The following is a 27,459-nucleotide window of genomic DNA, read 5'->3' on the forward strand; positions in this document are numbered from 1 at the left end:
ATTGAAACCAACGCCGTGTTTAGTACTAAAATAATTCTTCAACTTCCATCTTTTTTATCACATCAAAACTTTTCTATACACATAAATTTCTAACTTTTTCGTTACATCGTTCCAATTTTAACCAAACTTCTAATTTTGGTGTGAACTAAACACAGCCCAATTGTGACAAGTATCACGGCAACCTGAAATTAATCCTACAGTACAAATCAAAATTTTTAAAATCCAAAGGTGTAACGTAACTACTCGTGAATTGTCTTGATCCTCTGACCTGACTGGTGGGCCCTCTAGTCGGCGGGTACGATTCGGGAACCCAATCCCCGAGGTTGGCGGGCCCACATGTCAGCCAGCGCAGGGGAGGACAACCCAATTTGACGACGAAATCTCTTCGTCACGGGGAGTCGAGAGGAGAGGAGAGGAGAGGAGAGAGGAAAAGAGAGCGCGACATGGGGGAGGAATCGCCGGCGGCCGGCGGTGGCGCGGCGGCGGCGGCGGCCGGAAAACCATCGGGCACGGCGCTTCCGAGGAGGGGGAAATCCTGCAAGGGCTGCCTCTACTACTCGTCCATGCTCAGATCCCGCGGGTTCAACCCCGTCTGCGTGGGGATCCCGCGCTCCATCCCCCAAGGTAAAACGAAACGAACCCTAATCTCCCCCCCCCCCCCCCCCCCCAAAAAAAAAAAAAATCGCAGCGCGCGATCGATCGGCGTGCGGGTTTTCAATCCATCGGCAAAAATTGTCTCTATCGATTTCTGGTGGTTCGGGTTCAGATTGATCGGAGAATCTCACGAAACTGTTGTTGTTTGGTTCGGTGCTCCAGTCCCAAGCTACGTGGTGGACGAGCCCAGAGAAGAGGCGGCGGCGCAGGGGCATGATTTGAGGCAGTTCAAGTACGCCTGCGCTGGTTACTCCATGTTTGTGGTGGATAACAAAGACGGCCGAAGCGGCGAGAAGGAGGGCAAGACGTTGTTGCCATATTGCCAGGGGCTTGAGGTTGGTTTCCATCTCGTAGTTACTAATTACAGTATGGAATCTCAATTCTTTTCGTCGATGTTGATATGAGGTTGGTTTCCATCTCGTAGCTGCAGTATGAAATCCTTAGTTCTCTCCATTGATGTTGATTGGTAATCACAAACATATTAATGCCAATGAGGCAATGACTTATTATGTAGGTAGTGAATCACAAAACACGTGATCATAGGAATCTCCTACAAGAAGGAATTAGAGTAGTAGATGTTGATCATACTATCTTCCATGATCTTTGCATTAGTTTTAAGACTTATCTCAAATCTCAACATTTTTTTTTATTTCAGACAAAAATCTATGTTTGCCTAAGCACTGTAACTAAATGTGATAGACCTATCTTACGATTTTCGTGTATCAAAGCTTCTTTACATAAACCTATAATACGACATTTCACACGTAAAACATCTGATTGTGTAATACTGGAAGTAATCATGCTAGGCATATTTTGGTATCTACATGTATCAAAGATTCTTTATGTAAACTACAATATGATCCTGCAATTGAGCACTAGTTTCATTCATAAGCATCCAGAAGGATTTTCTTTTCTTGCATTTCCATGTGTAGGATATTGGTTGGCATCATCAACCTATAAGGTTGAGGTGGGACCACATTTGTGCAACCTGAAGAATGGTTGGTAATTTTGTTCTTTTTCTGACTGCTTGGTGGTTGGACTCTGTTCACTTATTGACACTGCTCTCTGAGAACGACATGAATGAAACTTATGCCTCCTAATAGTTTCTGTTTTTTATTGAAAACACATACATGTATAAGTGTATATTTTATAGTTATTATAAATCTTTTTTGTGCTAGCCTTTGTGCTTTGCTTCTGTCTAATGACAATGAAAAATGTCACTACAGCTATTGGTGGACAGCAGATTGGTTGAGAAGAAATCACCAAATAATGAGCCTGCTACTGCCTCTTATAGAAAGGAAGGTATGCTAAAGTATTTCTCTTGATGCCACAACTTCTTCATATTTGGTCTACAGTTGAATAAAACTCTATGATGACTTGGTACAGGTAATTGTGGAGTTTTGTTTTCAAATGATTTATGAATGATCAAACTTTTTAAAACTCTGTCAATATGTTACAACTTAATACTCCCTCCGTCCCAAAATATAAGTATTTTTGGCTATGTGTGTCCAGATTCATAGCCAAAGGTTGTTATATTTTGGGATGGACGTAGTAAGTACCAAAAGGTGGGTTGAAGCTCCATTTTCTCAGTATTAAGTCCATAGGTAGGTCATGTGCATTTGACGGTGGCAATTACACATTTCTGTAAACTTTAGCTTGGGTATTTCCATTTAACCATATGTTTCAGTCATGTACAAACTTGTTCTTTTGTTCACAGACAGCTATAGAAATATTTGCTAATAGTATGGTATTAGCTGGGAAAAATGGAGTGTTAAGTCAAATTATCAGTCATGTTGAGAGTTTGGTTCAGTTTTGTTGGCCAATGTTCTTCTACAACAATAAGACCCATCTCTTTGGGTGTACCATTTCTTCATTGTTTAGATTGATGTTTAATACATTTGCGTTTCTTATTACAGCGGCCACCAGCTCTCGGCAACAAGGACAAAGACCCGGGCAACTTACAGGACAGGATTTCTATGCGAGGAAAGCTAGCTTTCAGATTTCCCCTTCCTGTCCCTTTCTTGTGATTGTCTTACTGATGTAGTACGAGGCTGCTGCAGGTTTAGGAAGAGCGCGGGATTGGTCGCTTCAGGCGTTGCAAAGAATCTAAACAAGACAGCTATTTACATCAAGGAAAACGTCGCAGACATACTTTACCCGGACCGTCGACCACCTAAATAGGAACTATGCTGCTTGCCCGTCGTTGTTCAGTTGGAGATCTGAAGAAAATTGCTACCGACATGAGATACAGAAGACTACCTGACGCCATATCCTTACAAATTACAATAACCACATCCCTATTGAGGAGTGGCCCGAGCCACATTGAGCAAAATTGGACGGTTTCTTGGATGCTCTTAATTCTTTCCATTGTACTTGCATCGTTTTTGTAATGTTATGGCCAGATACAAACTAATGTTGTACATGCGACAGCCTTCCTGCTTCATTGAAGCAAAAATCGGATCTGGTCGGTGAAATGTTGAATGATGTCAACTGTTAACTCCTTGAGGGCAAAAGGTTGATAGATATAAGTAGAGGAGTGCTATCCAATAGTGCGCTTATTATCGTACAGAGTAGCATATGGTTATCGTTTTCACCATGCAGGAAAAGCCATAATAGTATTAGGAGTATGTTAATCTGTTCTTGTGCTCTCTCGTACTAAATACTACTCCTTCCGTCCCAAAAAAAAAGATAGACACTGGGTTTCCGTGTCCAACGTTTGACCGTCCGTTTTATTTGAAAAAATTAAAAAGATAAGTCACGTATAAAGTATTAGTCATGTTTTATTATCTAACAACAATGAAAATACTAATTATAAAAAAATTTCATATTAAGATGAACAGTCAAACGTTATATACGGAAAACTATTATTTATTTTTTTAAGGACGAATGGAGTAGCAGGTACTTGTAGTCCTGACACTGTATACTTGCCGTTGTTCTGCACTTCTGACTCTTGAGTTACTCCTCGAATGCTTTCAGAGATGAACATTGAACAGCAGTCTGCACTTGTGCAGAGGCATGAGGAGGAAAGATTTGATTGGAGCACACGTGATGGCGTTGTGTTGTGATCCGTATGGTCGCCGAGCCGAGTTCAAACTTTACGGTGACGGTGATTGAATGGTGAAGTCGACGTCACGTCAATCGCATGTAAAGCAAATGTGCCGAGTAAATGTCGTACCTACTGCAGCACACTGTCGCACCTCCCCCACTTCTCCCTGCCGATCAAACGGCACTCTAGCTAGCCTGGAGTACTCAAAACGCCAAGTTTTTATAGTTTTTTTTTTCTTAAATTCCGTATAGATTCCGGTGAAATTCTTGTAAAAAATCATGTGCTCCAAGTGGAGCACTAATATGATGCGAGAGAGATTTCACGAAGCATTCGAGGAATACTCAGCGGCAGTAGTGCCCCCTACCCAACCTTGAGAGCTCCTTCGGAACAAAGAATTTTTTGCTAGTATTTCATTGGAGTTAAATTAATTCCTGCATTTCAAATGAGTATTGAACACATCAATAAACATATATTTTTTTTCAAAATTACATAAAATACACACATCACATGCATATATGCTTAAACGGACAAATATCAATAGAACTTATTAGTGTAGTACTTCATCTGTTCTTTAAAAAAATCAACTTTAAAAAAATCAACTTTTAAATGGACAAGCACTTGTTTGAGACGGAGTAAAGAGGTGAGTATAGTATTAAAGGCACATCCACATGTGTACTACCCGTGTCTAGATTTATAGCTAAAAATGCTTATATTTTAGGACGGATATAGTAATATTGATAGTATTAAAAGCGCATCCGCATGTGTAATATTTAAGGGTAGATTTAAAGTCTGACCAGCTACTAGGCATTGACTACTGCTAAAAGAACATTTCTGACTTAACCTAAGCAGTTTGCTGTGCTGTTTTCAAATTTGGTCGCTGCCTTTTCCGAATGATTTGCCGAAAAGTTGGAATTATTTGCCTTTTTCCCGGCCCCCATGCAAAGCGGCAGGCCTTCCAAATTGTGAGGTGGTGATCTCGTCCTCCGGTTCATGGCAGCTGCTCTGCTGGACCCACGCAAGCTGCAAACAACGGTGCTATTGCTATGCTACTGCTACCTCTCAACACCAGACGCCATTAAAGTGACCTGAGCTTCTCACATAAAAAGTTTAAAGTGCAAGCACTGAAGGAGAAAGCAGCGTCCCTGTTGGAACTTGAAAACAAAACAGCCCACTAATCATACTCCATCCTAAAATAAGTCAACCTCATAAAAATAGAGTATGGGTGTGTTTAGTTCACGTCAAAATAGAAATTTTGGTTGAAATTGGAACGATGTGACCGAAAAGTTGAAAGTTTGTGTGTGTAGAAAAGTTTTGATGTGATGGAAAAGTTAGAAGTTTGAAGAAAAATTTTGGAACTAAACTCGGTCTATATCCAGATTCGATGTACTGAGATGTGTCACATCTTAATACGAGATTGGTTTATTTTAAGACGGAGGAGTAAGTCCACTCTCCGGGTCAACGCAAGTTGCCTGTCATCTGTCCATAGTGCCACTATCAGTAGCTTAATAAAATGATATGATATCAATAATCTTTTTGATTGCCATAAAGGTATTTTGATGTCACTACTACTTCATATTGCAGCGCAAAGTAAAAGATGATGAGTGCATGAAGATATAATATTTTTGCTCTATGTATAGCTACCAAGAATATTCTGAATCGAGTAGGGTTTGGCCCTGTTTAGTTTCAAAGTTTTTTTTTAACTTTTAATTTTCCATTACATCAAACCTTTTATACACACAACTTTTCTATAACATCGTACCAATTTCAACCAAACTTTCAAACTTCAGTGTGAACTAAACACGGCCTTTGTATGGAACTTCCCAGTTTTATACAGTTCCATTTGTGCCACTTTCTTCTGGTCCACAAATGAGAACAAACGAGGTTCCCACTTCCACTTGTACTAATAGTTAATCCAGGATAGAAAAAAATAATGAGAAGTGATTAGGACAATAGCATTATCTGCATTCTGCATAAGAAATGATAGTCTGCTTCTGCATAAAAAATAACCATACCCATGTGCCTGAGCCAGGGAGATTCGAGACAGATGTCGAGCACATACCCATTGGAGGACGATCCAACAATTCATTTTTAAGGAACACCTGAGTTTGAAACAAGTTACAAGCAAGATACTGCTCGGCACACGCCATAATGCTCACTGGTGAAATCAAATTAACAAAATCCGTGTGAAGTTGTGAAGCCAAATGAGGACATATCAGTATATCCCTGTGACTAATGGTCACTGTACGCGTCGGTGGCAAACCTAACACCGCACAGAACAAACTGGCCATCTCTTTCCATCCGAAGAACCACTACGCTAGCTACGAAACAACCATATGCCTCTGACGGATTATATCACGAATTATCTACTTAATTATCATCATTTTTTTAAGAAACACGCCTAATAAATACCTTAAAAACAAACTATCGTAGGAATTTCCTTTTAGAAAATGTATTTAGAAAACTTTGAGCAAATAACTATTTTGTGAATAAATTAGAAAGAGCATGGCCAAGCAAGCTGAGCACCAAGCAAATACTAATTTCGTCCTAAAATATAATAACTTAGAATCAGATACAATTTATGTTTAGATAGATTTGTAGTTCTAGTACGAGAGTATCGAGTAAAGCAAGCAAAAGAACGGGCAAGACGCGTTCGGCCGAACGGCAACATCGTCGGCTCACACACGCATCGCACGCAGACCCAGCAATACGGCGCGGTGAGGGAGCACGACACCGATCGCCACTCCACCAGTGAGCACCTCACAGCCCCATTTTTTTTTTAAAAAAAACCAAACCAGTGAGCGTTTGTGCTGCGTCAGGTCAGGACGAAGAACAAACAGAAAACAAACCAATCCACTGGGGCACGGCCGCACAGTGCATACAGTGCAGTTGCAGAGTCGTAATTAGGGCATCCATAATGTAGTCTAAAATTAATCTATAAGCAATAAAATATTCTATTTAGCCACCTAACAACATTGTGGAACAGTCTATAGCAAGAAAATAGCAAAAGCCACCCATAAGCATATGGGTTGCCCATATAGAATAAAATATGTTATTTCTCTCTATTTCCTCTCTCCTCTTAATACTAGTTGCTATCTATATACATTGTGAAGATAACAATAGTTATAGTCCATATGTGTGGGTCCCATCTATATGGACTACTTTTGCTATATACATTGTTGTTGCCCTATACTAGTTTGGTACAATAGCAGGCTATAAGCCAGTTATAAATATATTTTAAAGAGATAAAGGAAAAGAGAGAAGAGCAGCACGGACTCCAAAACGTAATGTGTGTATGACACGTGTGACCAGATATTAATATTATAGTAAGCAACTATTGTATAAATAGGCTATTACATTGGCTATAGATGATTCGGAGTTAGTAGTGGTCTATACTATTAAACTTGCTCTAATGCTCCAATAGGAGTATTTAGTGGGAGATTTGAATCCAGTCCAAGCAGACAGAGAAGAGAGGCCGCCTCCTGCACACCGACCAACCCCCCTCATCCTCAGCTCAGCTCCTCCCTTTCAAACCACTCCACTTCACCTCTACGAGTACTCCAGAGAGAAAAATTTATCAGCGTCAGCTTCCCTCTTTGAGCTCACGCTCACTCATCACACGCCATGGCCATGTCTCCCCTGCTCTTCATCGTCTTCCTCCTCATGCTGCTCGAGCCCTGCTCATCTTCTCGCAGCAATGTGAGCCATTAACCGGGACATTCTTAGCTTTGCTTTGATGATTTCTGCCCCCCAAGAAAGCTTCTGGCAGCGTCAATCTTACGCTGTTTTGGTCCCATGGCGTCTCTCTCTGCAGGTGTACATTGTGTACATGGGGGAGAGGCACCACGGGCTGCGGCCGGAGCTGGTCCAGGAGGCGCACCACGGCATGCTCGCCGCCGTTCTTGGCAGGTTGCAATCTTCTTCTTCTTCTTCTTCTCCTCCTTCTCCTCCATGGCTGGAGCATTGGTTGCTTAGATGTGGCGTGGTTTACTGTTGCCTTGCGCTTTGCAGCGAGCAGGCGGCCATGGATGCCATCCTCTACAGCTACAGGCACGGCTTCTCCGGCTTCGCCGCCGTGCTCACCGGCGGCCAGGCGGCGCGGCTCTCCGGTGAGCTCGCCGCATTCCCCGCCGGCCATCTTGCTGCTGTTCTTGGCAAACCAAATTTTGATTTTATGTTTCTCTATCTCTCTCACTCTGTTTTTCTTGTACTCTTCTGCTGGATTGAATTTTTTTTGTCACCAAGATTGGCCTGGAGTTGTGCGGGTTGTTCGGAATCGTGTTCTTGACCTGCACACCACCAGGAGCTGGGATTTCATGGGGGTGAATCCGTCGCCTTCAGGTGGTGGAATCCTCTTGGAGAGCAGATTTGGGGAGGATTCCATCATCGGTGTGCTAGATACAGGTGAACTCACCTGTTCTTCATCATGTGTAGAACTGGCAATTGCCAGTTTGCAATTGATGCTGACATTACAATGTGAGGATTGAGATGCTCTTGGTTTGCAGGAATCTGGCCGGAGTCGGCCAGTTTCAGAGACGACGGCATCGGCGAGGTCCCGCGGCGCTGGAAGGGGCGATGTGTCGCCGGAGAGAAGTTCAATGCCTCTAACTGCAACAGGTTGGCCTGCTCTTGAGCCTTCAGTTTCACATTGGTATTTTGCTTGTGAAATTTTATCACTGCAATAGGAGAACAGAGAATTTTGCTACTAGTTATTCTGTTGGTGACTTCAGATTCATGATAGGATAGGAAAATAATAGGCGCGAAATGGTACGTCAAAGGGTATGAAGCTGAGTACGGCAAGATGAACACCAGTGATATCTATGAGTTCATGTCGGCAAGAGACGCCGTTGGGCATGGCACACACACGGCATCCACAGCGGCTGGAGCTCTGGTAGCCAATGCCAGCTTCAGGGGCCTTGCCAAAGGTGTAGCAAGGGGAGGGGCACAGAGGGCAAGGCTGGCAGTTTACAAAGTATGCTGGGCTACTGGAGATTGTACCGCTGCAGACATTCTTGCTGCTTTCGACGATGCCATACACGATGGCGTCGATGTGATCTCGGTGTCCCTAGGACAAGCACCACCTCTCCCTGCTTATGTTGATGATGTCTTGTCAATTGGATCCTTCCATGCTGTCGCAAAAGGAGTCGTCGTCGTTTGTTCTGCAGGGAACTCCGGTCCTTATTCAGAGACGGTGATCAACTCGGCCCCATGGATTGTCACTGTTGCTGCGGGCACCATTGATCGGATATTCCTTGCAAAGATCATTCTTGGCAACAATAGTACTTACGTGGTATGGTGTAATCTGAATTATAGCTTCAAACACTAATGGTTGCAGATGGTTGGCACATTGTTCTTTATTCTGATGGCATGATAATGCAGGGCCAAACACTGTATTCTGGAAAGCATCCTTCAAAAAGTGTGCGTATAGTCTATGCTGAAGACATTTCATCTGATAATGCCGACGATACTGATGCAAGGTAACCTTTGTCATTCTCTTCACTTTGGATCCATCCTACAATTTCAACTTCCATTTGGGCTGATGTCTTTGCAGAAGCTGCACTGCAGGATCTCTGAATGCTACTCTAGTAAAAGGAAATGTAGTGCTTTGCTTCCAAACAAGAGCACAGAGGTCAGCCTCAGTGGCCGTAGAGACTGTAAAAAAGGCTCGAGGTGTTGGAGTCATCTTTGCGCAATTCTTGACCAAGGATATAGCATCTTCACTTGATATTCCTTGTGTTCAAGTGGATTACCAAGTTGGAACAGCTATACTTGCATACACGACAAGCATGAGGTACACAAAACTTTCTTGGATATGATCCACCAGGTGTGAAAATTATGGGTTCATGCAATTAACTGTTGTTTTGCAAATACAGAAACCCAGTGGCCCAATTTAGCTTTCCAAAAACAATTGTTGGAGAGCTGGTAGCCCCAGAAGTTGCATACTTCTCATCTAGGGGCCCAAGTTCTTTGTCCCCCTCTATCCTGAAGGTAAGGCATCTCCTTTAGTTGATGAACTAAGTTTATCCTTTGATTTGATCAAATATGTGACAGGAAAATCAAATCTTCCCGTGCCATCAATTCTTTTGCAGCCAGATATTGCCGCCCCAGGTGTAAACATTCTGGCTGCATGGTCACCTGCTGCTGCCATATCATCGGCCATTGGATCTGTTAACTTCAAGATCGACTCCGGGACTTCAATGTCGTGCCCACACATTTCAGGTGTAGTTGCTCTTCTGAAATCAATGCATCCTAGTTGGAGCCCTGCTGCAGTGAAATCAGCATTGGTCACGACAGGTAATACCATAATGCTTATCTGCTTCACCACACCAAAGATTGCCTTCACCTGACAACTCTACATCTTTGCAGCCAATGTTCATGATGCATATGGGTTTGAAATGGTATCAGAGGCAGCACCCTACAATGACGCAAATCCATTTGATTATGGAGGTGGCCATGTCAATCCAAACAGAGCTGCGCACCCCGGTCTTGTGTATGACATGGGAGTATCTGACTACATGCGCTTCCTTTGCTCCATGGGTTACAACACCTCAGCCATCAGCTCCATGACTCAACAGCAAACAACATGTCAACATACGCCAAAATCGCAGTTAAACCTCAATGTTCCATCCATCACCATCCCTGAACTGAGGGGAAAATTGACGGTGTCAAGAACGGTCACCAACGTCGGCCCTGCTTTGTCGAAGTACAGAGCTCGTGTAGAAGCTCCTCCAGGCGTGGACGTCACCGTTAGCCCCTCGCTCCTAACCTTCAACTCAACCGTCAGAAAGTTGCCATTCAAGGTGACATTCCAGGCCAAATTGAAGGTGCAAGGGAGGTACACCTTCGGGAGCCTGACATGGGAGGATGGCACTCACACGGTGAGGATCCCTTTGGTGGTTAGGATAATAATCAGTAAGTTCTACGTCAATGCTTGAACAAGTCTTGTGACTCCTTGTAGTCCCCATCGATATTGGGACAAGATGTAAGTTAACTCGCTAATTCTCCTGATTCTAATGGCATAGGTGATTTGTTGGGGGTTTGTTTACAAGAATTCTGCCAAAATGCTAATGTTTGTTACACAAGAACTATCCATGAACAATTCTCTGTATGTAATCAGGGAATTTTTCGTTGGAACAACAACCATTCCACTCTAGTACAAATTGCAGCATACACAATGAGATAACACAAATGTTTCACTATAATCAAACGAGTAATTTTAATACTACTAGCTGGTAGGAGTACCACACCAAGACCCCGATTTGGGGAAGGGGAAAAAAATGAAAAGAGAGGAAGGGACGCATACTGCAAGTCGTCCTCAGAACTCCTGAATCCTGATTCGCCTCATGATTTGGCGCCGTCGCTGGTAGCGGGCTTGCTGCCGGAGGATGCCGACGAGGAGTGGGCGGCGAGAGCCTTGTTGTAGGCGTCGAGCTCGTCGTAGTAGACGTCCCAGACGCAGCGGACGCAGCCGCTGCCGCAGCAGTCGCCGGGGAGCGGCTTCTCGGGCGGCTCCGGGGCCGGGGCCGGAGCGGGCTTGTTCGTGGTGGCGCCGCCGGCGTCGGCCATTGACGCGGCGGGGGGCGGGGGAGGGGGCAGGCGGTGGCTGCTGCGGCGGCGGAGGAGAGGGCGCGCCGGCGAGGGGAGCGACGAGGGGATCGGCGCCGGGACGCGGAGGGCGGCGACCAGCATGCGGAAGAGAAGGGAAGAGAAAAGCCGATTCTCCCACTTGTTGGGCTGTTTTTTGGTAGAGTATTTTGGAAGGCAGAGTCCAACTGCCACAAGGTGAAGCCAACCAATTAATACACGGCACGTCGCCTCATCTCTTTGTATCTTATGAAGACACTACCGGAGCCCAGCGAACCGGCATATTTGTAAACGAAAATTAATTTGTGAATAAAATTTTTATATACGTGTTTTTAGTAATCTAGAAGCAAAGGCTAGAAAATAAACTTCGATAAAAATACCTTATTAAGATTGAAAATTCAATTTTTGGCTGATAAACATAAGCGTAAGTTAAAAAGATGAGGCCTATAGCATCGCAAATTATATGATCGTTGATTAAAAAAAATAGATGTATAAGACTTGTCTACGATATAGGGTAAGAAACTATTTTAGGAGTATAGTTTTTGCGTGGATAAATCTCGTACTTTCATTTTTAGATCCAGCAATAGTTTTTTTTATTTTCACTATATATCATTAAATATATAGTGCGAGGCTCGGCTTCTGAAACATTTTACTGCAGAGTTGCGAGCGAGTCACGAGCGGAATGACTTGTAAGTTGTAACGAGGGAATACGAGGAATCGTCAATGATCTATCAGGATCAGGATAATCAACAGTTGCAGGGATCAGTAACTTAAAATGAGTTCAACAAGCACCTCAGTAACAAGTCAAGCTCACCATTGAACCTTCTCCCTTACACAACAAAAACCGATTCACATGTTACTACAGCTTAGTCAAGCTCACTCGTGTCAAGTGTCAATCAGACAGAACAGAAATCAAACATTCCAACAGCAAAATCGGCCATTCGAGATGAAGACCAAAGTGGGGAATGAAAATCACGCACTCCTTTAGGACATTTGGATCTGTTTCTCTTCTCGCTATGCTTATCTCGGGTTCCTGAATCAGACAACTGAGAGGCAGAGGCTGTAAAAATGTGCAGACAAGTAATAGAATCTAGTGTTCTCAACGGCATACCAAACAAAGAACAACATACCTAGTTAGGTTGTCTGTTGTCGCCTTCTAAGCTTTTGCTAGGTGATGCATCAAAACCATGATCGAACTGGATAACCTGCACTGTTTAAAATCGACCACCAGACATCATCATATGGTTGGTCCTTGAAGCACCTTCACAACTTCCTCCGCTCTAGCCTGTATCTCTTTTAGATATTCAACGAGTATGCGCTGCTGATAAGAACCTCCTTCCTGTCAAACAAAAAGATAACGAGAGGAAAAATGAAAAATGTGCTGAGGGGATGCTAAACTAAAGACAAGGTCCTGACAAACTAAAAGAGATTGCGTTCTCTGTATAACTCCAAAGGTTGGGGATATTACTGTGCGAATTAAGACTCTCTCAATTCTCTTCTTTATAACAGCATAAAATTCTTCTGGTGAAACATTTCCTTTCCCCACTGTTAACCCATCAAGCAACAGCTTGTTCCACTCGTTTTCCGGAGCTGCAAGGCACAATCTGGATATATTAAAGGTTGAGATCAGTTGATTGAAGACAAACAATCTCTCCGCACAATGATACATACCCTTTATTACAGATTCAAGAAAACTTTCAGGCACTATTACTTCTCCCCCTGAAAATGAAAGATAGACAAATCAATTTAAAGGGTAATCATTCTCAGTGGTTGTGGTTCAACAGTCCAAAACGAATGAACAGGATTACCTTTGTAAGCGTAACTACGCTTTTGGAGAAAATTGGACGCAAACAGCTGCAACACCTTCTGCAGCATAGCTTGAAGTCCTGGTTTATCTCCATCTTGTTTAGCCTAAACACATGTAAGGGTGTAATAGTAAAATGAGTAGCAAAACTACTCTATGCTGAGTAATACATCAACAAAGTTAATCCACAATGTAGAAAATGACACATACCTGCCTCAACTGAGCATTAACCTCTGACAGAAATCCTTCGTCTAGCTGTCCTTCTTTTTCTCTATTTGAAATTTCCTGGCGATACCAGGACACCATAAAAAACAAATACAAGATTGGAGTATAAAACTGGCACTTTCTAGTTACACTACAGATTGGAATATAAATCTGTTTCATGTGAAGTAGAGCCAACCAAAACAGTAACTTGCCTAAAGCGACTAAATGCTATGTGTGAGGTAATGTGAAATAAACCAAATTCATAGGAAGGCACCGATGAAATATCCCAGTAAAGAATAACAGTGAAAAAATAGCTATGTTCGTTCTTACTTTCTCCATCAATTTGAGAGCCTCCGGATCTCTCGGTGGCCACGTGGCATTTTCACCTTCGTGCATCACAGGACTAATAATTGCCTTCAGCACATCAGTTGACTGTTCAATCTTTTCCTGAATAGATAAGGATAAATATTAGCAGCATTCAAGGAACTTTTCTGATCACGATAAAAATGCCAAAAGTGTTGCCATTAATACAAATAATGTGACCCAATATTGTTCTTACATCAGTCTTATGGACAAGACGGTCAACTATGTTCATGACATTTTCAGCCAATTCTTCATAGTCTTTCTGAAAAGGCAGAAGAGAGACACCATTCACAAAGTTAGATTAATCGAGCTAAGAGAACGGGATCGACATTCCATAGTAACAAAAAAGAAATCCAATTGTGAAAACCATGCTTTATCATCATCCGATTTGCATAGATCAATTCTTGCTGCCAGCCGAACCCAGAAACCCTCATCGAACGCCAGAACGTTTTCAACCACTATTTGATCAAGCTGTCACATGCAAGGAAGGGTAAATTAGTAAGTTGATCAAGTAATTTTCATGTCAAAAGTAATTTCAAAACAAAGCAAGGCTTAATTCAATTAAATGAAAATAAAACAAACTGCATATATTCTGTTCAGCAATGCTCCAGTATTTAGAATTACCATAGACATAATAATAAAATCTAGTGATAAACTGACAAGGATAAGCATACTTCAAATATTTCTAAATGCGTAAAATAAACCTGATAAGAAACTAAAGGTAAATATGAAAACTCCGAAGTAAATAAAATTGAACAGTTCATGTTGTTCACAGAACTTGAGGCTTAATGCTCCCACGACCAAGTCATCAAGTACTGCTTAGATTGGTTCTACAGATTTTGAACCAAGAACTAATGGAAGCATGCTCAAAGCAAAGAAAATTATATACTATAGAGGTTTGGTAACAGATTTAATTGGTACAATTGAATGGAGAGATCTTTTAGTGTGGTGTAAAACCTGAGACTGTAACCTTATCTAAATACTTCCTCTGTCCCATAATATAGCAACCTAGGACCGGATGGGACGTACCCTAGTACTATGGATCTGGATACGGGCATCCAGCAGTACATTGCTATATTATGGGATGGAGAGTAGTAGAATAAACAGTCAGATTGAAGATATGAAGAGTTACCTCTCTAGGATTTGCATCCCTCAGCATCTCGATCAACCTGTCAACTTCAATTGTCTTCTTCAAGGATTCTTCTGGGCCTTTATCAGTTGCATATAACAAAGTCTTCCTGTTTAATACAAACATAGGTTCTTAAATTAAGAATAATAATAGACTGTTCATCTGTCTATTTGCACCATCACAATGAATTCGGAAAGGCAAATCACAGATCCTGCCGCATTGCAGCTACCAAATAGTATGAAATCCTAGGAATGAATGGTAGATGTAGATTTGCACATGAATCAGAAATGTGCATCAGGACCGTAGAAACTCATGTTACTAAAACACCCTGAAGAACATCTGAACTGTCCTGGTGGCAGTTAGAGAGCGCACTGTATAAGCAACTCCAATGGAACAGCGAGAGTTATAGAAGTAATCTACTCTGAACAATAACTCGTAGCAACAAAATTACCGGCATTGCAATTTAAAAGCATAGAACAGTAATCTACAACGAAATACCCCAATCTCATGAAACACTTAATCCCACAGGAGACAACAATGCAACATGAAGGGTAATCCACAGGTCTGAAACCGCACGATGACTTCCCCCAAATACACCACAGGAAGCAAAACTAATTCGGACAAAAGGCCATCAACTCCATTCCATACTAGAAGCAAACGCCCAAGGAGAGAACACGAACCGCCTCCGCGTGTCCGCGTGGAATGCTCTCCTCGCAGGGGAGAGCGCCGGGGCTCCCCAGCACCACCGCCGCGGCGAACCCTGCGCGATTTAACCGGGGAAGACTACTCGGTTAGACGAAGGCGCATGATAAATTACACAGAATCAGAGACGACGAAGGTGGTGAGGGAGCGAAACCGCGAGACGGAGCGCGGACTGGGAGGCCGGCCGGAGCGAGGTGGACGCCGCGGCCGCCGCCGCCGTCGACATCGCCGGCCGGTGGGCGGTGGCTGGAGGCTGGAGCGGAGAGCGCGCGTGAAATGTCCACAGATTTGGAGAGGAGAGGATGAGCCGGCGTGAGTGGAAGCGGACGACTCGAAGCGGAGGACGTTTTTTTGTCGTGGCCTTGTGGTTGGGCTGCACCACCACTCGATCGGCCCATTTAGGTTAATGGGCCGCAATTACGAGCTGGCAAGCGGTGCTGCATTTGGCCCATGCGAAACGAAGCACCAGTGGGGCCGTGTAAGTTCACTTTGGGTCCCTCTATTTGTCGCCCAGTCTGACTTTCGTCCCTTGATCGCAAAACGGGTACGACAGGTCCAAGTTATGAAACCGTTTAAATAAGGTCCCTCGGTAGTATTTGACCCCGGTTTTGGCTGAGGTGGCGCCTACATGGCTAATTGACTCGGTCTTTATCTGACGAGACATTGACGTGGCGATTACGTGGCAATTCAATCCAAAAAATAATAAATCCTATGAGACCCACATATCAGTTTCACACCCACAATAATAGATAATTGGTGGGGCCCACGTGGACCCCACCTGTCATCTTCACTGCCCCTTATCTCTATCCCCTCTCTCTATCCTCTCTCTCCTTCTCTCTATCCCCCACTGCTCCCCATCGCCATTGTTGCTCTCCTCTCCGTCTTCCTCCGTGGCGGGCGGCGGCCGGAGCGACCGGCCGGCGGAGCGGGCGACGAGCGGGGTGGAGCGGCCCTCCACCACCGCCACGACCTCACCGCCTGCCTGCTCCCCCTTCGCGCAGCTCCGCGGCCGTTCAGTGAGCTGCTCCGATGACGCTGGAGTCCGCGCCGGTGCGAAGAGCCCGGCAGCCGGCGTGCGGAGGCGAGGTGCGCTCCTCCGCCGAGGCCGTTGGTGGTAGGCCGAGGTGGCCCGGCTGTCACCGTGCTCGTGAACGATGGTTAAGGAAAAAAGTGAAAAGGATGTGTTTATTTAGCCGGTAATTAATTAACAGAGCTAACCAAAATCACACCAGGTTGCTTCTGGTGTCCGCCGAGATTTCATGCAGCATTTCGCCGACGAGAATTCAGCCATGGCGGCGCCGCCGCTGACGGCCCGCGGCGAGCCGGTTGTTGATGGGCGATGCCGCTTCTGCCATGGAGATCCGCCCGCCGCTGCCTCCCGCCGGCGAGTGGCGACATCTCCGGCGCCACCGCGTGGCGCCGAACTGCTGCTGCACCCCTCCGCCCACGTGCACAGCCCTGAACTCCTCGAGCCCCCGCGCGGGCTCTGCGCCGGCGCCGCGGACGAAGACGAGGAGTAGCTTCTCGGGGCGGGCGGCGCCCCCCACGCGGAGCCCCTCCCCCCAACGCTCTCGCCGCCGACACCCAGCCTTCTCCCGTGTCGTCGTTGTCGCGTCGTCGGCCACCACCACCGGACCTCCTCGTGACGCCGTGAAGAGGGAGGGAGGAGAGGAAGAAGAGAAGGGTGATAATGACATGTGGGACCCACGTGGGCCCCATCATTTTATTAATTTGTGCGTTAAAGTGATATGTGGGTCCCACGTGGATTAATATTTTTCTAGATCGATTGCCATGTCAGCGCCATGTCAATGCCACGTCATATGAAGACTGAATCAAATTAGCCACATAAGTGCCACGTCGGCCAAAACCGCCCTCCATACTGCCGAGGGACCTCGCTTGTCCAGTTTTCGTAAGTTGGGGGACGGGTCATACCCGGTTTTGCGGTTCAGGGACGAAAATCGGACTGAGCGACAAATAGAGGGACCTAAAGTGAACTTATTTATACTTGTAACGTTAAGTTAAACGACTGCATATAATTTTGATTGTTCATTTTTATGATGAATGGATCAAACTACTCCCTCCGTCCCATTCAAACTATCTCTCTGCAGATTCGTTATATTAAAATGTGTCACATCCAGTTCTATATACGTTTTTTACGGAGAAAGTATACGCTAATGTAAAATTGTGCATAGTACTTTGTGCTACAGTTTTTTCGTACAATGCTATCAATAGTACGATGTACTCCCTCTATCCCTAAATATAAGGGATTTTGGTTGTATGCGATTTATTCTAGTACAATGAATTTGGATATGAAGCCTGTCCAAACGTATCACATCCAACTAAAATCCCTTATATTTAGGGATAGAGGAGTATGATCTAGACTGTCTGATTTGTATCCAATGGTGCGCACTGATCTTGCTTAGGTTGCCGTTACTATTGTGACTGTAGCTGAGATCCGGATCCTCCTATTAATGACTTCTCCCGTTGGACTGACTTTCTAAAGTTTTCATTTCGATGTATCCTTCTAAACCTTTTTTTTCCAATTTAATTTATGGTGTACAAGACGTACAGTACATACGGAGGAGTACGGTGTATATACTAGTATGCACATGCCTTGTACGTTTACCGTTCTGCGAACTTGAAAAGTTCAAATCAAGGAGATGGTGCATTTACTACGCTGACGTCGACCAGGATCATCCGTGGATTGCAGTTTCAAGCATCCAACAGTAGCAGGAGTGCTGCACTGCTGCTACTATAGGAGTAGAACTGGTGGTCACTTCGTAATTTGTATCCAAACTTTAAATCTAAACATAACCTTAGCAGGACCAAATCATAGGTGTATCTGCAGTTGGGAAGCGAAATATACTGGGGAAGCAGCAGCGCCGGCGCCGTGGCTGCTTGAGTAAATGCACTGCTTAGCTGTAGTAAATGCATGTTCGGTCTCCAGTATATCGATGCATCATCATTTCAGATAGATAAAGCGTTGCATTTTCCAAACAAATAATGGCAAATTTCACATTTTATTTTTTTAAAAAAAATTGCTGCCCTGTGAGAAGGGGTTAATACAGCTGCACCGAATATAACCTGAAAATCAATGAAGATATTTATGGTCGTTCCAAGACTAAAATTTTGCCCATTGATTCCGCACGTAGAGTAATTTTCGTCGAGCAGGCGTGCATGCAGCTTGAATTGATCAAGTACCAGTAGGAGGAGTACGACGTTATTTCATGCATCCCAACAACGGAGTCTCGCCACACCCTCGAGGGCAGTGGCGGAGCTATGTACGAGAGGCTGTGGAATCGCTTTAACCCCTCTAGCTTTTTTCACAAACATCATTGTAGCTTTTGTTTTTTTACTTGTTTAGAATTTATAAAAATGATCCTACTAAATTACTCTCTTCATCCAAGTTTGAACATATATACCCTAAGCAAATGACATTAAGATCAAGGACACCAAAATATTTATCATTCTCGAAGTAATCCTCATCGGTTAAGTTGTTTCATTGCTTCGTGTTCTATCGATTGCTCATTTTTAAATATTGCATGTCATTGCAACACATTTAATAATGCACATTTACTCTTTATACCACATACATAATAGTAGTCGATTAAATCTCGGCAGAACCCACCACATACCATGTCCTATACGGAAACAACCTGCGGATATAGGAGGAGTTCCGGATAAGGAAAAACAACCAGAGTTTTACATGGAAACGAAAAGGACTACTCGGATTGTATTCATATTGGTTTCCCTAGTTCTACTTGGATAAGGGGACACCTATGGGTATAAATACAAGACCACCTAGGAGGAGAGGGGAGACACGCACCACAATCAACATACACGGAACAATAGATCAAGACACAAGATCAACATACAAGCCAACATACGTCAAGACAAGACGCTAGCACGTACTCGAGGAGAAAGACTACCCTGTTGTCGACTACGAGTCAGAGCTTCAGACCGCCATGTCGATAACAGTTAGATAGGTTACCCCAAATATTGTACTGGTGTGATTATGATGAATAAGAGCAATATCGGCTTCGGCCAACAGGATGTAGGGTTATTAACTGACAATTCAGGGGCTCGAACCTGTATAAAAATCCTCGTCTCCGTCTCTTTTACCTCAGTCTCGCGTATACCCTAGTACTAACAATCCTCATACTATGCAAATACCGGAATCACGACATCAAACGTCGACAGTGGCGTGCCAGGTAGGGGGATTTTGGTGCTTCAGGATTTCGACGAGATGGGTTTAAGAGATGGATTCTCCGACAACGAGCTACTCGACGACTTCGGACCAGGGAGATCCAACCCGACCAGAGTACGTCTCCTGACGAGATCGGAACCATCATCATCAGCAATTTGATCCATCAAGATCGCTCAAGCCTCGAGACGTCGTTGCGGGAGATATCTGTTCGCTATTGTTGATCACGAAAACTTCGCCTGGTCCGGTCAACTACGGAGACTCTCACCAGCCAGAACGTCGTCCTATAACACGATATCGGGTTTGTCGTTCCAACTCTTTGTAGTTGATTTAATCTCATCCTAATTAATTACACTAATCAGCTTCCTGATTGGTCCATTTTTCTTTGTGCCATGGCCGAGGTCCTCTGTCCGGGCACACCGTGCGTTGCCATGGAGAGACAACAACCGACATGCATGAGAAGCCTCAAGCTCAACTTGATTTGGACTCTGCCACGTAGAGCTGAGGACATGCATCGGATGTCGTACAGTACTCCGACATGCATGACGCGTACGCTGTACGCACGTCTCGCGGAATAGGACCAATACATGCATATGGAAAGTTACCAGGTAGCTGTCCACAAGCAATAATCATCAAACACCCAAAACGAGGTATTTAGTAATATTAATTTTTTAAATTAATCTAATAATTTCGTAGATTCATCCGGCATGTATCTACGAAGTACGCAATATTTTATATACAATTTATCGTACCTATTTTTCCAATCTATACAATATTATCAGATCTATGATTTATTATATTTACCTAGAGCATGTTTTTTATACAATATCTATTGTGCAAGTGTCCCCGATGTTAAATCGACAACGGTTTAAATTGGGGGCTCGCCCTATTTTCTTCAGTATAAATCATGCTTGTTTACGGATTACATAATGCCTGATATTTAATCTGCTCTCTATATCCTGATAATACTAGAAGATTCATGCAGTTTTTTGAGTTCATATTCGATATTCTATGCTATATATCTTGCCTTCTAGAAAATATTTTTCAGGAACAATTGAGCACTCGAGTAGGTTGTGGTCGAGTACACCGCATTATCGAGAACGATCTCGACAAATGCAGAGTCGTCACGCCAACCTACCAACGAAGACTGACGACCTATCTCATAGCACCGGCCGTGGCGGGACTATTTGAGAAAAGGTTGTTAACGGATAATTTCTCGTGAACATTGTCGGCTTGATCACCCGACATGATTGCGAACGGACATCCGGATATGCTATAAGTTGGGTATGTGAGTCATACTGGCCACATGATATGCACATAAACCAACTTTAGCACCCCTATAGGTGATTAAGAGACTCCTGCTCCTGGTTCTCGAACCAGTAAAACATAGTGATCTCTCTCGCCTTACTTTAAGTGGTCGAGTTACGACTACTATCTGGTCCTCGACCAGCGGTGTAGCGATTCTCCCACTATCTCCACTTCAAGTGGTCGGGTTACGACTACTATCTGGTCCTCGACCAGTGTTGTAGCGATTCTCCCACTTTTTCCACTTTAAGTGGTCGAGTTGCGACTACTATCTGGTCCTCGACTAGAGGTGTAGCGATTCTCCCACTACCTCTACTCCAACAAAGTTGACATCAGGTACACAATATCGCCAAGTGTTTTACCCAGAGATCCCTTACCACGATGACACCTAGCATTGAAACCTATCCTCGTGTTCCTTAACGCCGTCTTGACAAGGCCTCCGAGGAATCTAAGGTAACTTCGGCTGAGGACGCCCAGAGCCGATAAGGCCTTGTCGGATCCTGTAGAGACAAAAGACCATGTAAGATCTGGTCGTGTAAGAGTTCTCGCCGTGCGTATTAACCAAGCCGTGTAATCGGAAATTGGGTTTTCCAACTTCACGGCTGTGGTCTAGGATCAGTGCTTGTTCAACCGAGGCAGGTCAAAGGTCCAAGAGCCTTATCTCCCGAGAACGATTCTCCGATGACAAGGCTGGGGGCTAAGGAGAGTGTATAATTCAACAAACTGACTGATCGAAGTTGGTAAAAGAGTAGACGCTCATATACAAAACATTGGTCTGTAAATTTAATTCATTTTCAGTTTTCCATACATATTATAACATGTCACCCTTTGAGCGTTCGCTTGGGGGCTATTTCTATCTAATATTATTTTCTGAGTATTGATTTCAGGAAAATTCTATTCGACATTAACGAAGACTCCATGTCTCTATGGTTCTACACACCAAGATCGACTAAGGCGAGTACGACAAATGTTGACAAGGCTTCGTCGCAGGCTCTGCGCCTTCTCGATCACTCGAGAACGGTCGATGGATCTCGACAGGAATACGGAATGGAGAGATGGTGTACCCGCCGAGATAAAATTTCTTGACTTCAATCCAAATTCTCGATTTCAATCCAAATTCTCGATTACACCAAGATGGGAGACTTAGTCGTATGCTCTGTACTTTCTTAGTTGACGTCGGAGATTGACTCAGACAAACCCTTTAGGTGCCCGCACGAGGCTGATAAAGGAAGCCTAACGTTATCTCTGAACTCACCGAGAATAGTCACATGAGCTCGATAACAGTTTCTCCAAAGTCTGCGCGCGGCTGAGAATATGAATTCGTTCATTTGCGTTGAAGTCGGGGGCTACTGTTAGGGTTATGGATACAACATACCTAATAGTAGTCGACTAAATCTCGGCAGGACCCACCACATACCATGTCCTATACGGAAACAACCTGCGGATATGGGAGGAGTTCCGGATAAGGAAAAGCAACCAGAGTTCTACATGGAAACGACAAGAACTACTCGGATTGTATCCATATTGGTTTCCCTATTTCTACTTGGACAAGGGGACACCTATGGGTATAGATACAAGACCCTCTAGGAGGAGAGGGGAGACACCCACTACAATCAACATACACGGAACAATAGATCAAGACATAAGATCAACATACAAGCCAACATATGTCAAGACAAGACGCCGGGCACGAACTCGAGAAGGAAGACTACCATGTTGTCGACTACGAGTCAGAGCTTCAGACCGCCATGTCGACAACAGTTAGATAGGCTACCCCAAATATTGTACTGGTGTGATTACGGTGAATAAGAGCAATATCGGCTTCGGCCAACAGGATGTAGGGTTCTTACCTGACAATTCAGGGGCCCGAACCTGTATAAAATTCCTCGCCTCCGTCTCTTTTACCTCAGTCTCGCATATACCCTAGTACCAACAATCCCCATACATGCAAATACCCGAATCGCGACATCAAACATCGACATACTACTTATAAAACTAATTACATAAATGAGAGCTAATCCGCGTGACAAATTTTTTAAGTCTAATTAATCCATAATTAGCGCATATTTATTGTAGCATCACATAGACTAATTATGGATTAATTAGGCTCAATAGATTTATCTCGTGAATTAGTCCAGGGTTATAAAATGGGTTTTATTAATAGTCTATGTTTAATATTTATAATTAGTATCAAACATCCGATGTACTCCCTCCATCGCAAAATGTTTGACGCTGTTGACTTTTTTAAAAATGTTTGACCATTCGTCTTATTCAAAAAATTTAAGTAATTATTAATTCTTTTCCTATTGATTTATTGTTAAATATACTTTTATGTATACATATAGTTTTACACATTTCACAAAAGTTTTTAAATAAGACGAACGGTCAAACATGTTTAAAAAAGTCAACGGCGTTAAACATTTAAGGAAGGAGATAGTAATAGTTTTAGTCCCATCTAAACAGGATCATAGACGTATTTGGTGAAATTCCAATCGTCAGCCCATCGAGAGGGAGACTGTGTATACAGCAAGAGGTCAAATTTTAATCCCAAAACAACCCAAATGTTGTTGACAGAGCAAAGCTCGTCTCGCCTCCGAACCACAACTCTCACCTGTTGAGAACTGTTGCTCGTACGCTTACGCCTGGACGGCACAACTCCACAGCATGTACTACTACCACTGTAGGAGTAATAATTTTAAAAAATATTGCCAAGGACGGTCATTAATTTGATTGAGCCTTGAGGACAAACAGGATTCAGCACAATCCAAGCATACTCCTACTACTAGTAGCACTACAGGCTAGTAGTAGACGCGGTCAGAGCTCGTACAGAGAGATGTGTTGCCAAACCACCCGATCAATCCCCCCGGCGCAACCGCGCGCGGATCATCTCCACTTCCCGATGCATTCCTAATGCCGGTCTCGTCCATCGTCCTTGCTCTCTCTCTCGTCCCAACCGATCTGATGCCTTCATCCTGTAGCATCTCTCTGTCTCTCTCGCGTCCCAACCATAGGAGGATTCGCAGAAACGATCTGCAGAATGCACAGTCACTTCTCCGGCAACAACTCCCTCCGCAGTGTCTCTCTCTGACGATATGGCACGCTGCACCACCGGGGGAGGGGATGGAGAAGGAGGAGGGACATGCAGAAAGAAAGATTGAATAATCGCACCTTTTCTTCCCCAAGGCCTCACATCCCATTAATGGCAAGGGGCATGATGACCGAGCGTGAATTGTCGCGCCATGGCCCCACATGTCAGCTACAGAGACCCGTCGACAAGACGCCAGCTACGGGACAGGAGAGGGATATTTTAATTTTAATTCGCATGTCGAATTTCACATGAAATTTGGTTAAAATCCGGGTGAATCTATCGTGGACGATCGATTCGAACGTGCGAAGTGTTCAAAGACCGACATTCCTATTTTGTGACACGGGTTCAACACACATGTGCGAAACACAGCCCGCGCGCACGATTAAATGCAACAGGATTTATTAATAAGTACTAGCCATACACAACAGTACAGAATGTGAAAAATGCTGAAAGATTCTAGTATAAAATCAAGGTTTAGTAGAGCAAGGTTAATAGTATAGCCAACTACTAGCTCCAATTCATCTATAGCCAATTTATACAATAATTACTTACTATACTATTAGCATATGGTCCCACAGTCATACACACATTGCGTCTTGGAGTCCGTGCTGCAGCTGGCTATAGATTTGAATCCCGCTGCTCTTATCTCTCATCTTCTATCTTATTAAAATATGTTTGCAATTGGTTTATAGCCTGCTATTGTACCTGCTCGTATATAGGCTTGCTCTTCTCTCTCATCTTTTATCTTATTAAAATATGTTTGCAGCTGGCTTATAGCCTGCTATTGTACCTGCTCGTATATAGGCTCTGCTTAGTTTGTTGGCCAAACTTTTTTCAAAGTATACGGACACACATTTAAAGCATTAAACGTAGTCTAATAATAAAATAAATTACAAATTTCACCCTATAAACTGCGAGATGAATTTATTAAACCTCAAAAGATTCACTGTAGCATTATGGCCCTGTTTAGATCCTCCAATGGCAAAAGTTTTGCCATTTTGTAGCACATTTTGCCATTTTGGATCTAAAACACTAGTAGCAAAAGTTGACAATTTGGCATTTAGCATTTGCTAGTCCATAGTAGCAAATTGTGCCAAAAAGTGCTTTAGGACCACTCCCTCTCTCTTTCTCTCTCACTTTAGTGCTAGAATGGCAAAACTTTAACATGCTTCTAAACACCAACTAGTACTTTTGCAATGCCAAAACTTTTTTGCCATCAAAACTTTTGCCATTTGTCATTCCAAATGGATCTAAATATGCCCTATATTATCAAATCATAGCGTAATTAGTTTAAAAGATTCGTCTCGTAATTTACGTGCAAACTGTCTAAATGGTTCTTGTTAAATTTGGAATCTAAACACGGCCATAGCCGTAAGCCAAGGTTCTTTTAGAGTGAGGGAGTACTTCGAAGCAATTACAATCTGGATTACTAATTCTGTGATGTACTACTGATACCCTACACACTACTAGTAACTCTGGATTAGTAGTACCTGGCACCTGCACTATCGACAATTCTTTTTAGAAGTCTGTATAAGCAATTCTATGCTCTTTAATGGGAAGGCAATTCTGTTATGCATATAATGGAGTAGTAAACCACTGTGCCCTTCAGAAGCAAATAAAATAAAATAAATACATAACCAAAAATTATCTAAAACCAAATCCTTCATAGTTTAAGCCGCACATTCCATTTAGCACAACTTTCGTTGTGGTTAGTAGTACATCAACCGGGCATTGCTATAGCAAATACTCGGATTATTGATCGGAGGACGCAGTACTTAGTACTAGTAGAGTTAAGTTAACAACACACAACAACGAAGGATTATCGATCGGCTCAAACATAATAGCCACTACACATATGTTTACAACACAACAACGGCAGAACTAGTAGTTCTATCTGCTACTACTACAGTAGAAACGAACAAGGAAAGACTACGAACAACCAAGCCAAGCCAGCCTCTCTATATGAATCTATCTCCCATTCTATCCTTCCATGCATCCATTGATCGATTTGGACAACCGGTAGGGATAGAATACAAGATAGATACCATGCGCAACCCACGCCGTCGCCGGAGACGACGCCGACGACGACGACCAGCTAGCGGGGGCGCACGACGAGGCGGCCGACCACGTGCGCCTTCGTCTGCTGCTCGCCGTCGCGCGGCGGCTCGAACCACACCGGCAGGAACTCCTTGGTGCGGCAGGGGAAGCACGACGCCGAGAAGTGCGCCACGAACGCGTCGAGCCCCTGAAGGTAGGTTTCCAAGAAAGGGGGCCAAGATCAAACACCTATCGGCAAGCAAGCAAACGCGCGGCGCGGCGAGCGAGAGCGCGAGCGCGCGTACGGACCTGGATGGCGGCGGGCACGACGTCGCAGACCTTGCCGGACATGGCGGCGTCCCAGCGGTGGTCCTGGAGGAACGCGCGGAGCCGCCGCGCCGCGGTCGCCGTCGTCATGTTGACGAAGGCGTACCCCTTGTTGAACCCAGTCCTATAGAAAGAAGAAGCGCACAACCACCGTGTCAGGTCAGGAAGAACAAGATGAAAGGAAAGAAACCCTAGATTTGAGTAGTATACTAACTTGAAGTCGATGGGTACGTAGAAGAAGTCGTATTCAGACTTCACGACGCTGCGGCCGCCGCCGCCGCCGCGGCGGTGACACTTGCCGTTCTCGTCGGCGCAGTGCTGGTCCAGGATAGCCATCAGCCTCGCCTTCCTGGTCGATGCAAAAAAAAAAGAAGAGATTAGATTAGATCTTTTCTTAATCTAAGAGTAAAAACAAGTAGATTAAAGAAGGGTCGTGGCTAGAATCGAGGAAGATTTTGGTTGAAACTTACAGGAACTTATTGGGGATGTTCCTTATCATCAAGGAGGTAGTAGTAGCTGTGAACCCCAACGCGCATGGCGGCGGCGGTGGCGGCAAAAGCGCCGCTCGAAAAGCCTTGGGAAGGCGGATCGCCGCCGCCTTTCTGCGACGAGTGCTGCGCACCGTGCGGATGAACGGCTGCTGCTCGTCGCCGTCCACAGATTTCGCGGTCTCCACGCCGCCGCCGTCCTCGATCTCCGTGATCTGGCAGCGCGTGGCGTGAGCTGCCGGCGGCGGAGGCTGCACGACGCGGTACACTATCATCACCGGCATCACCGGCGGCGGCGGCGCCCACCCAGCAGCGGCGTGCGGGAAGGCAGCTTGAACCCCCACCGGAACGAAGCAGCCCTGGAGGCAGGCGGCGCAACCGCAGGTGGTGGGAACGGCGACCGGCGGCAGCGGCGGCGGCGGGAGCAAGGACTGTGGCGGCGGGCAGTACTGCTCGACGGCCATGGCGCGTGCCACCGGCGGCTCCCATGGCGCCGCCGAGGCGTTGAGGCGAGAGAGGCAAGACAT

General features: G+C 44.5%; 5 protein-coding genes across 5 annotated transcripts; 2 read left to right on the plus strand and 3 right to left on the minus strand.

The window, feature by feature from the left end:
• Positions 1 to 375: 375 nt before the first annotated feature.
• On the plus strand, positions 376 to 3,144 carry LOC127784912 (uncharacterized). Its single transcript, XM_052312325.1, has 5 exons — positions 376 to 624; positions 817 to 989; positions 1,881 to 1,956; positions 2,571 to 2,635; positions 2,713 to 3,144. The coding sequence occupies exons 1-5, from the start codon at positions 444 to 446 to the stop codon at positions 2,833 to 2,835; spliced, it is 618 nt and encodes a 205-aa protein (XP_052168285.1). The 5' UTR covers positions 376 to 443; the 3' UTR covers positions 2,836 to 3,144.
• A 3,856-nt stretch (positions 3,145 to 7,000) lies between these two features.
• LOC127784894 (subtilisin-like protease SBT3.6) lies at positions 7,001 to 10,784 on the plus strand. The gene is made up of 11 exons (XM_052312308.1): positions 7,001 to 7,396; positions 7,512 to 7,606; positions 7,709 to 7,806; positions 7,943 to 8,101; positions 8,203 to 8,314; positions 8,444 to 8,987; positions 9,077 to 9,174; positions 9,249 to 9,488; positions 9,571 to 9,685; positions 9,787 to 9,991; positions 10,064 to 10,784. Exons 1-11 carry the CDS (start codon positions 7,322 to 7,324, stop codon positions 10,630 to 10,632), a joined length of 2,310 nt encoding a protein of 769 aa, XP_052168268.1. The 5' UTR covers positions 7,001 to 7,321; the 3' UTR covers positions 10,633 to 10,784.
• Positions 10,784 to 11,476, minus strand: LOC127784896 (branchpoint-bridging protein). The gene has a single exon (XM_052312309.1). The coding sequence runs from the start codon at positions 11,384 to 11,386 to the stop codon at positions 11,039 to 11,041; it is 348 nt and encodes a 115-aa protein (XP_052168269.1). The 5' UTR covers positions 11,387 to 11,476; the 3' UTR covers positions 10,784 to 11,038.
• A 558-nt stretch (positions 11,477 to 12,034) lies between these two features.
• Positions 12,035 to 15,817, minus strand: LOC127783639 (uncharacterized). Its single transcript, XM_052310829.1, has 12 exons — positions 15,638 to 15,817; positions 15,462 to 15,541; positions 14,785 to 14,890; positions 14,025 to 14,123; positions 13,849 to 13,914; positions 13,620 to 13,736; positions 13,296 to 13,370; positions 13,090 to 13,192; positions 12,953 to 13,000; positions 12,750 to 12,871; positions 12,412 to 12,620; positions 12,035 to 12,327 (listed from the first exon to the last, which is right to left on the minus strand). Exons 1-11 carry the CDS (start codon positions 15,707 to 15,709, stop codon positions 12,519 to 12,521), a joined length of 990 nt encoding a protein of 329 aa, XP_052166789.1. The 5' UTR covers positions 15,710 to 15,817; the 3' UTR covers positions 12,035 to 12,327; positions 12,412 to 12,518.
• A 9,943-nt stretch (positions 15,818 to 25,760) lies between these two features.
• LOC127785398 (protein MEI2-like 6) lies at positions 25,761 to 27,459 on the minus strand. Its single transcript, XM_052312836.1, has 4 exons — positions 26,915 to 27,459; positions 26,659 to 26,793; positions 26,427 to 26,568; positions 25,761 to 26,325 (listed from the first exon to the last, which is right to left on the minus strand). The coding sequence occupies exons 1-4, from the start codon at positions 27,457 to 27,459 to the stop codon at positions 26,176 to 26,178; spliced, it is 972 nt and encodes a 323-aa protein (XP_052168796.1). The 3' UTR covers positions 25,761 to 26,175.

The sequence above is a fragment of the Oryza glaberrima genome, chromosome 9 (genome assembly GCF_000147395.1).
Source record: "Oryza glaberrima chromosome 9, OglaRS2, whole genome shotgun sequence".
Lineage (NCBI taxonomy): Eukaryota > Viridiplantae > Streptophyta > Magnoliopsida > Poales > Poaceae > Oryza > Oryza glaberrima.

What these genes read in the sequence shown, in the direction of transcription:
- LOC127784912 (XM_052312325.1), top strand. Translation starts at nt 444, where the DNA reads ATGGGGGAGGAATCGCCGGCGGCCGGCGGTGGCGCGGCGGCGGCGGCG. An exon ending in CCCGCGCTCCATCCCCCAAG is followed by an intron (nt 625 to 816) that starts GTAAAACGAAAC and finishes TCGGTGCTCCAG; the next exon opens with TCCCAAGCTACGTGGTGGAC. An exon ending in CAGGACAGGATTTCTATGCG is followed by an intron (nt 2,636 to 2,712) that starts AGGAAAGCTAGC and finishes CGAGGCTGCTGC; the next exon opens with AGGTTTAGGAAGAGCGCGGG.
- LOC127784894 (XM_052312308.1), top strand. Translation starts at nt 7,322, where the DNA reads ATGGCCATGTCTCCCCTGCTCTTCATCGTCTTCCTCCTCATGCTGCTC. An exon ending in CTCGCCGCCGTTCTTGGCAG is followed by an intron (nt 7,607 to 7,708) that starts GTTGCAATCTTC and finishes TGCGCTTTGCAG; the next exon opens with CGAGCAGGCGGCCATGGATG. An exon ending in GCAACAATAGTACTTACGTG is followed by an intron (nt 8,988 to 9,076) that starts GTATGGTGTAAT and finishes ATGATAATGCAG; the next exon opens with GGCCAAACACTGTATTCTGG.
- LOC127784896 (XM_052312309.1), bottom strand. Translation starts at nt 11,386, where the DNA reads ATGCTGGTCGCCGCCCTCCGCGTCCCGGCGCCGATCCCCTCGTCGCTC.
- LOC127783639 (XM_052310829.1), bottom strand. Translation starts at nt 15,709, where the DNA reads ATGTCGACGGCGGCGGCGGCCGCGGCGTCCACCTCGCTCCGGCCGGCC. An exon ending in AGTCCGCGCTCCGTCTCGCG is followed by an intron (nt 15,542 to 15,637) that starts GTTTCGCTCCCT and finishes TAAATCGCGCAG; the next exon opens with GGTTCGCCGCGGCGGTGGTG. An exon ending in GCGTAGTTACGCTTACAAAG is followed by an intron (nt 13,001 to 13,089) that starts GTAATCCTGTTC and finishes TTTCATTTTCAG; the next exon opens with GGGGAGAAGTAATAGTGCCT.
- LOC127785398 (XM_052312836.1), bottom strand. Translation starts at nt 27,459, where the DNA reads ATGTCTTGCCTCTCTCGCCTCAACGCCTCGGCGGCGCCATGGGAGCCG. An exon ending in AACATCCCCAATAAGTTCCT is followed by an intron (nt 26,794 to 26,914) that starts GTAAGTTTCAAC and finishes TGCATCGACCAG; the next exon opens with GAAGGCGAGGCTGATGGCTA. An exon ending in TCGTGCCCGCCGCCATCCAG is followed by an intron (nt 26,326 to 26,426) that starts GTCCGTACGCGC and finishes ACCTACCTTCAG; the next exon opens with GGGCTCGACGCGTTCGTGGC.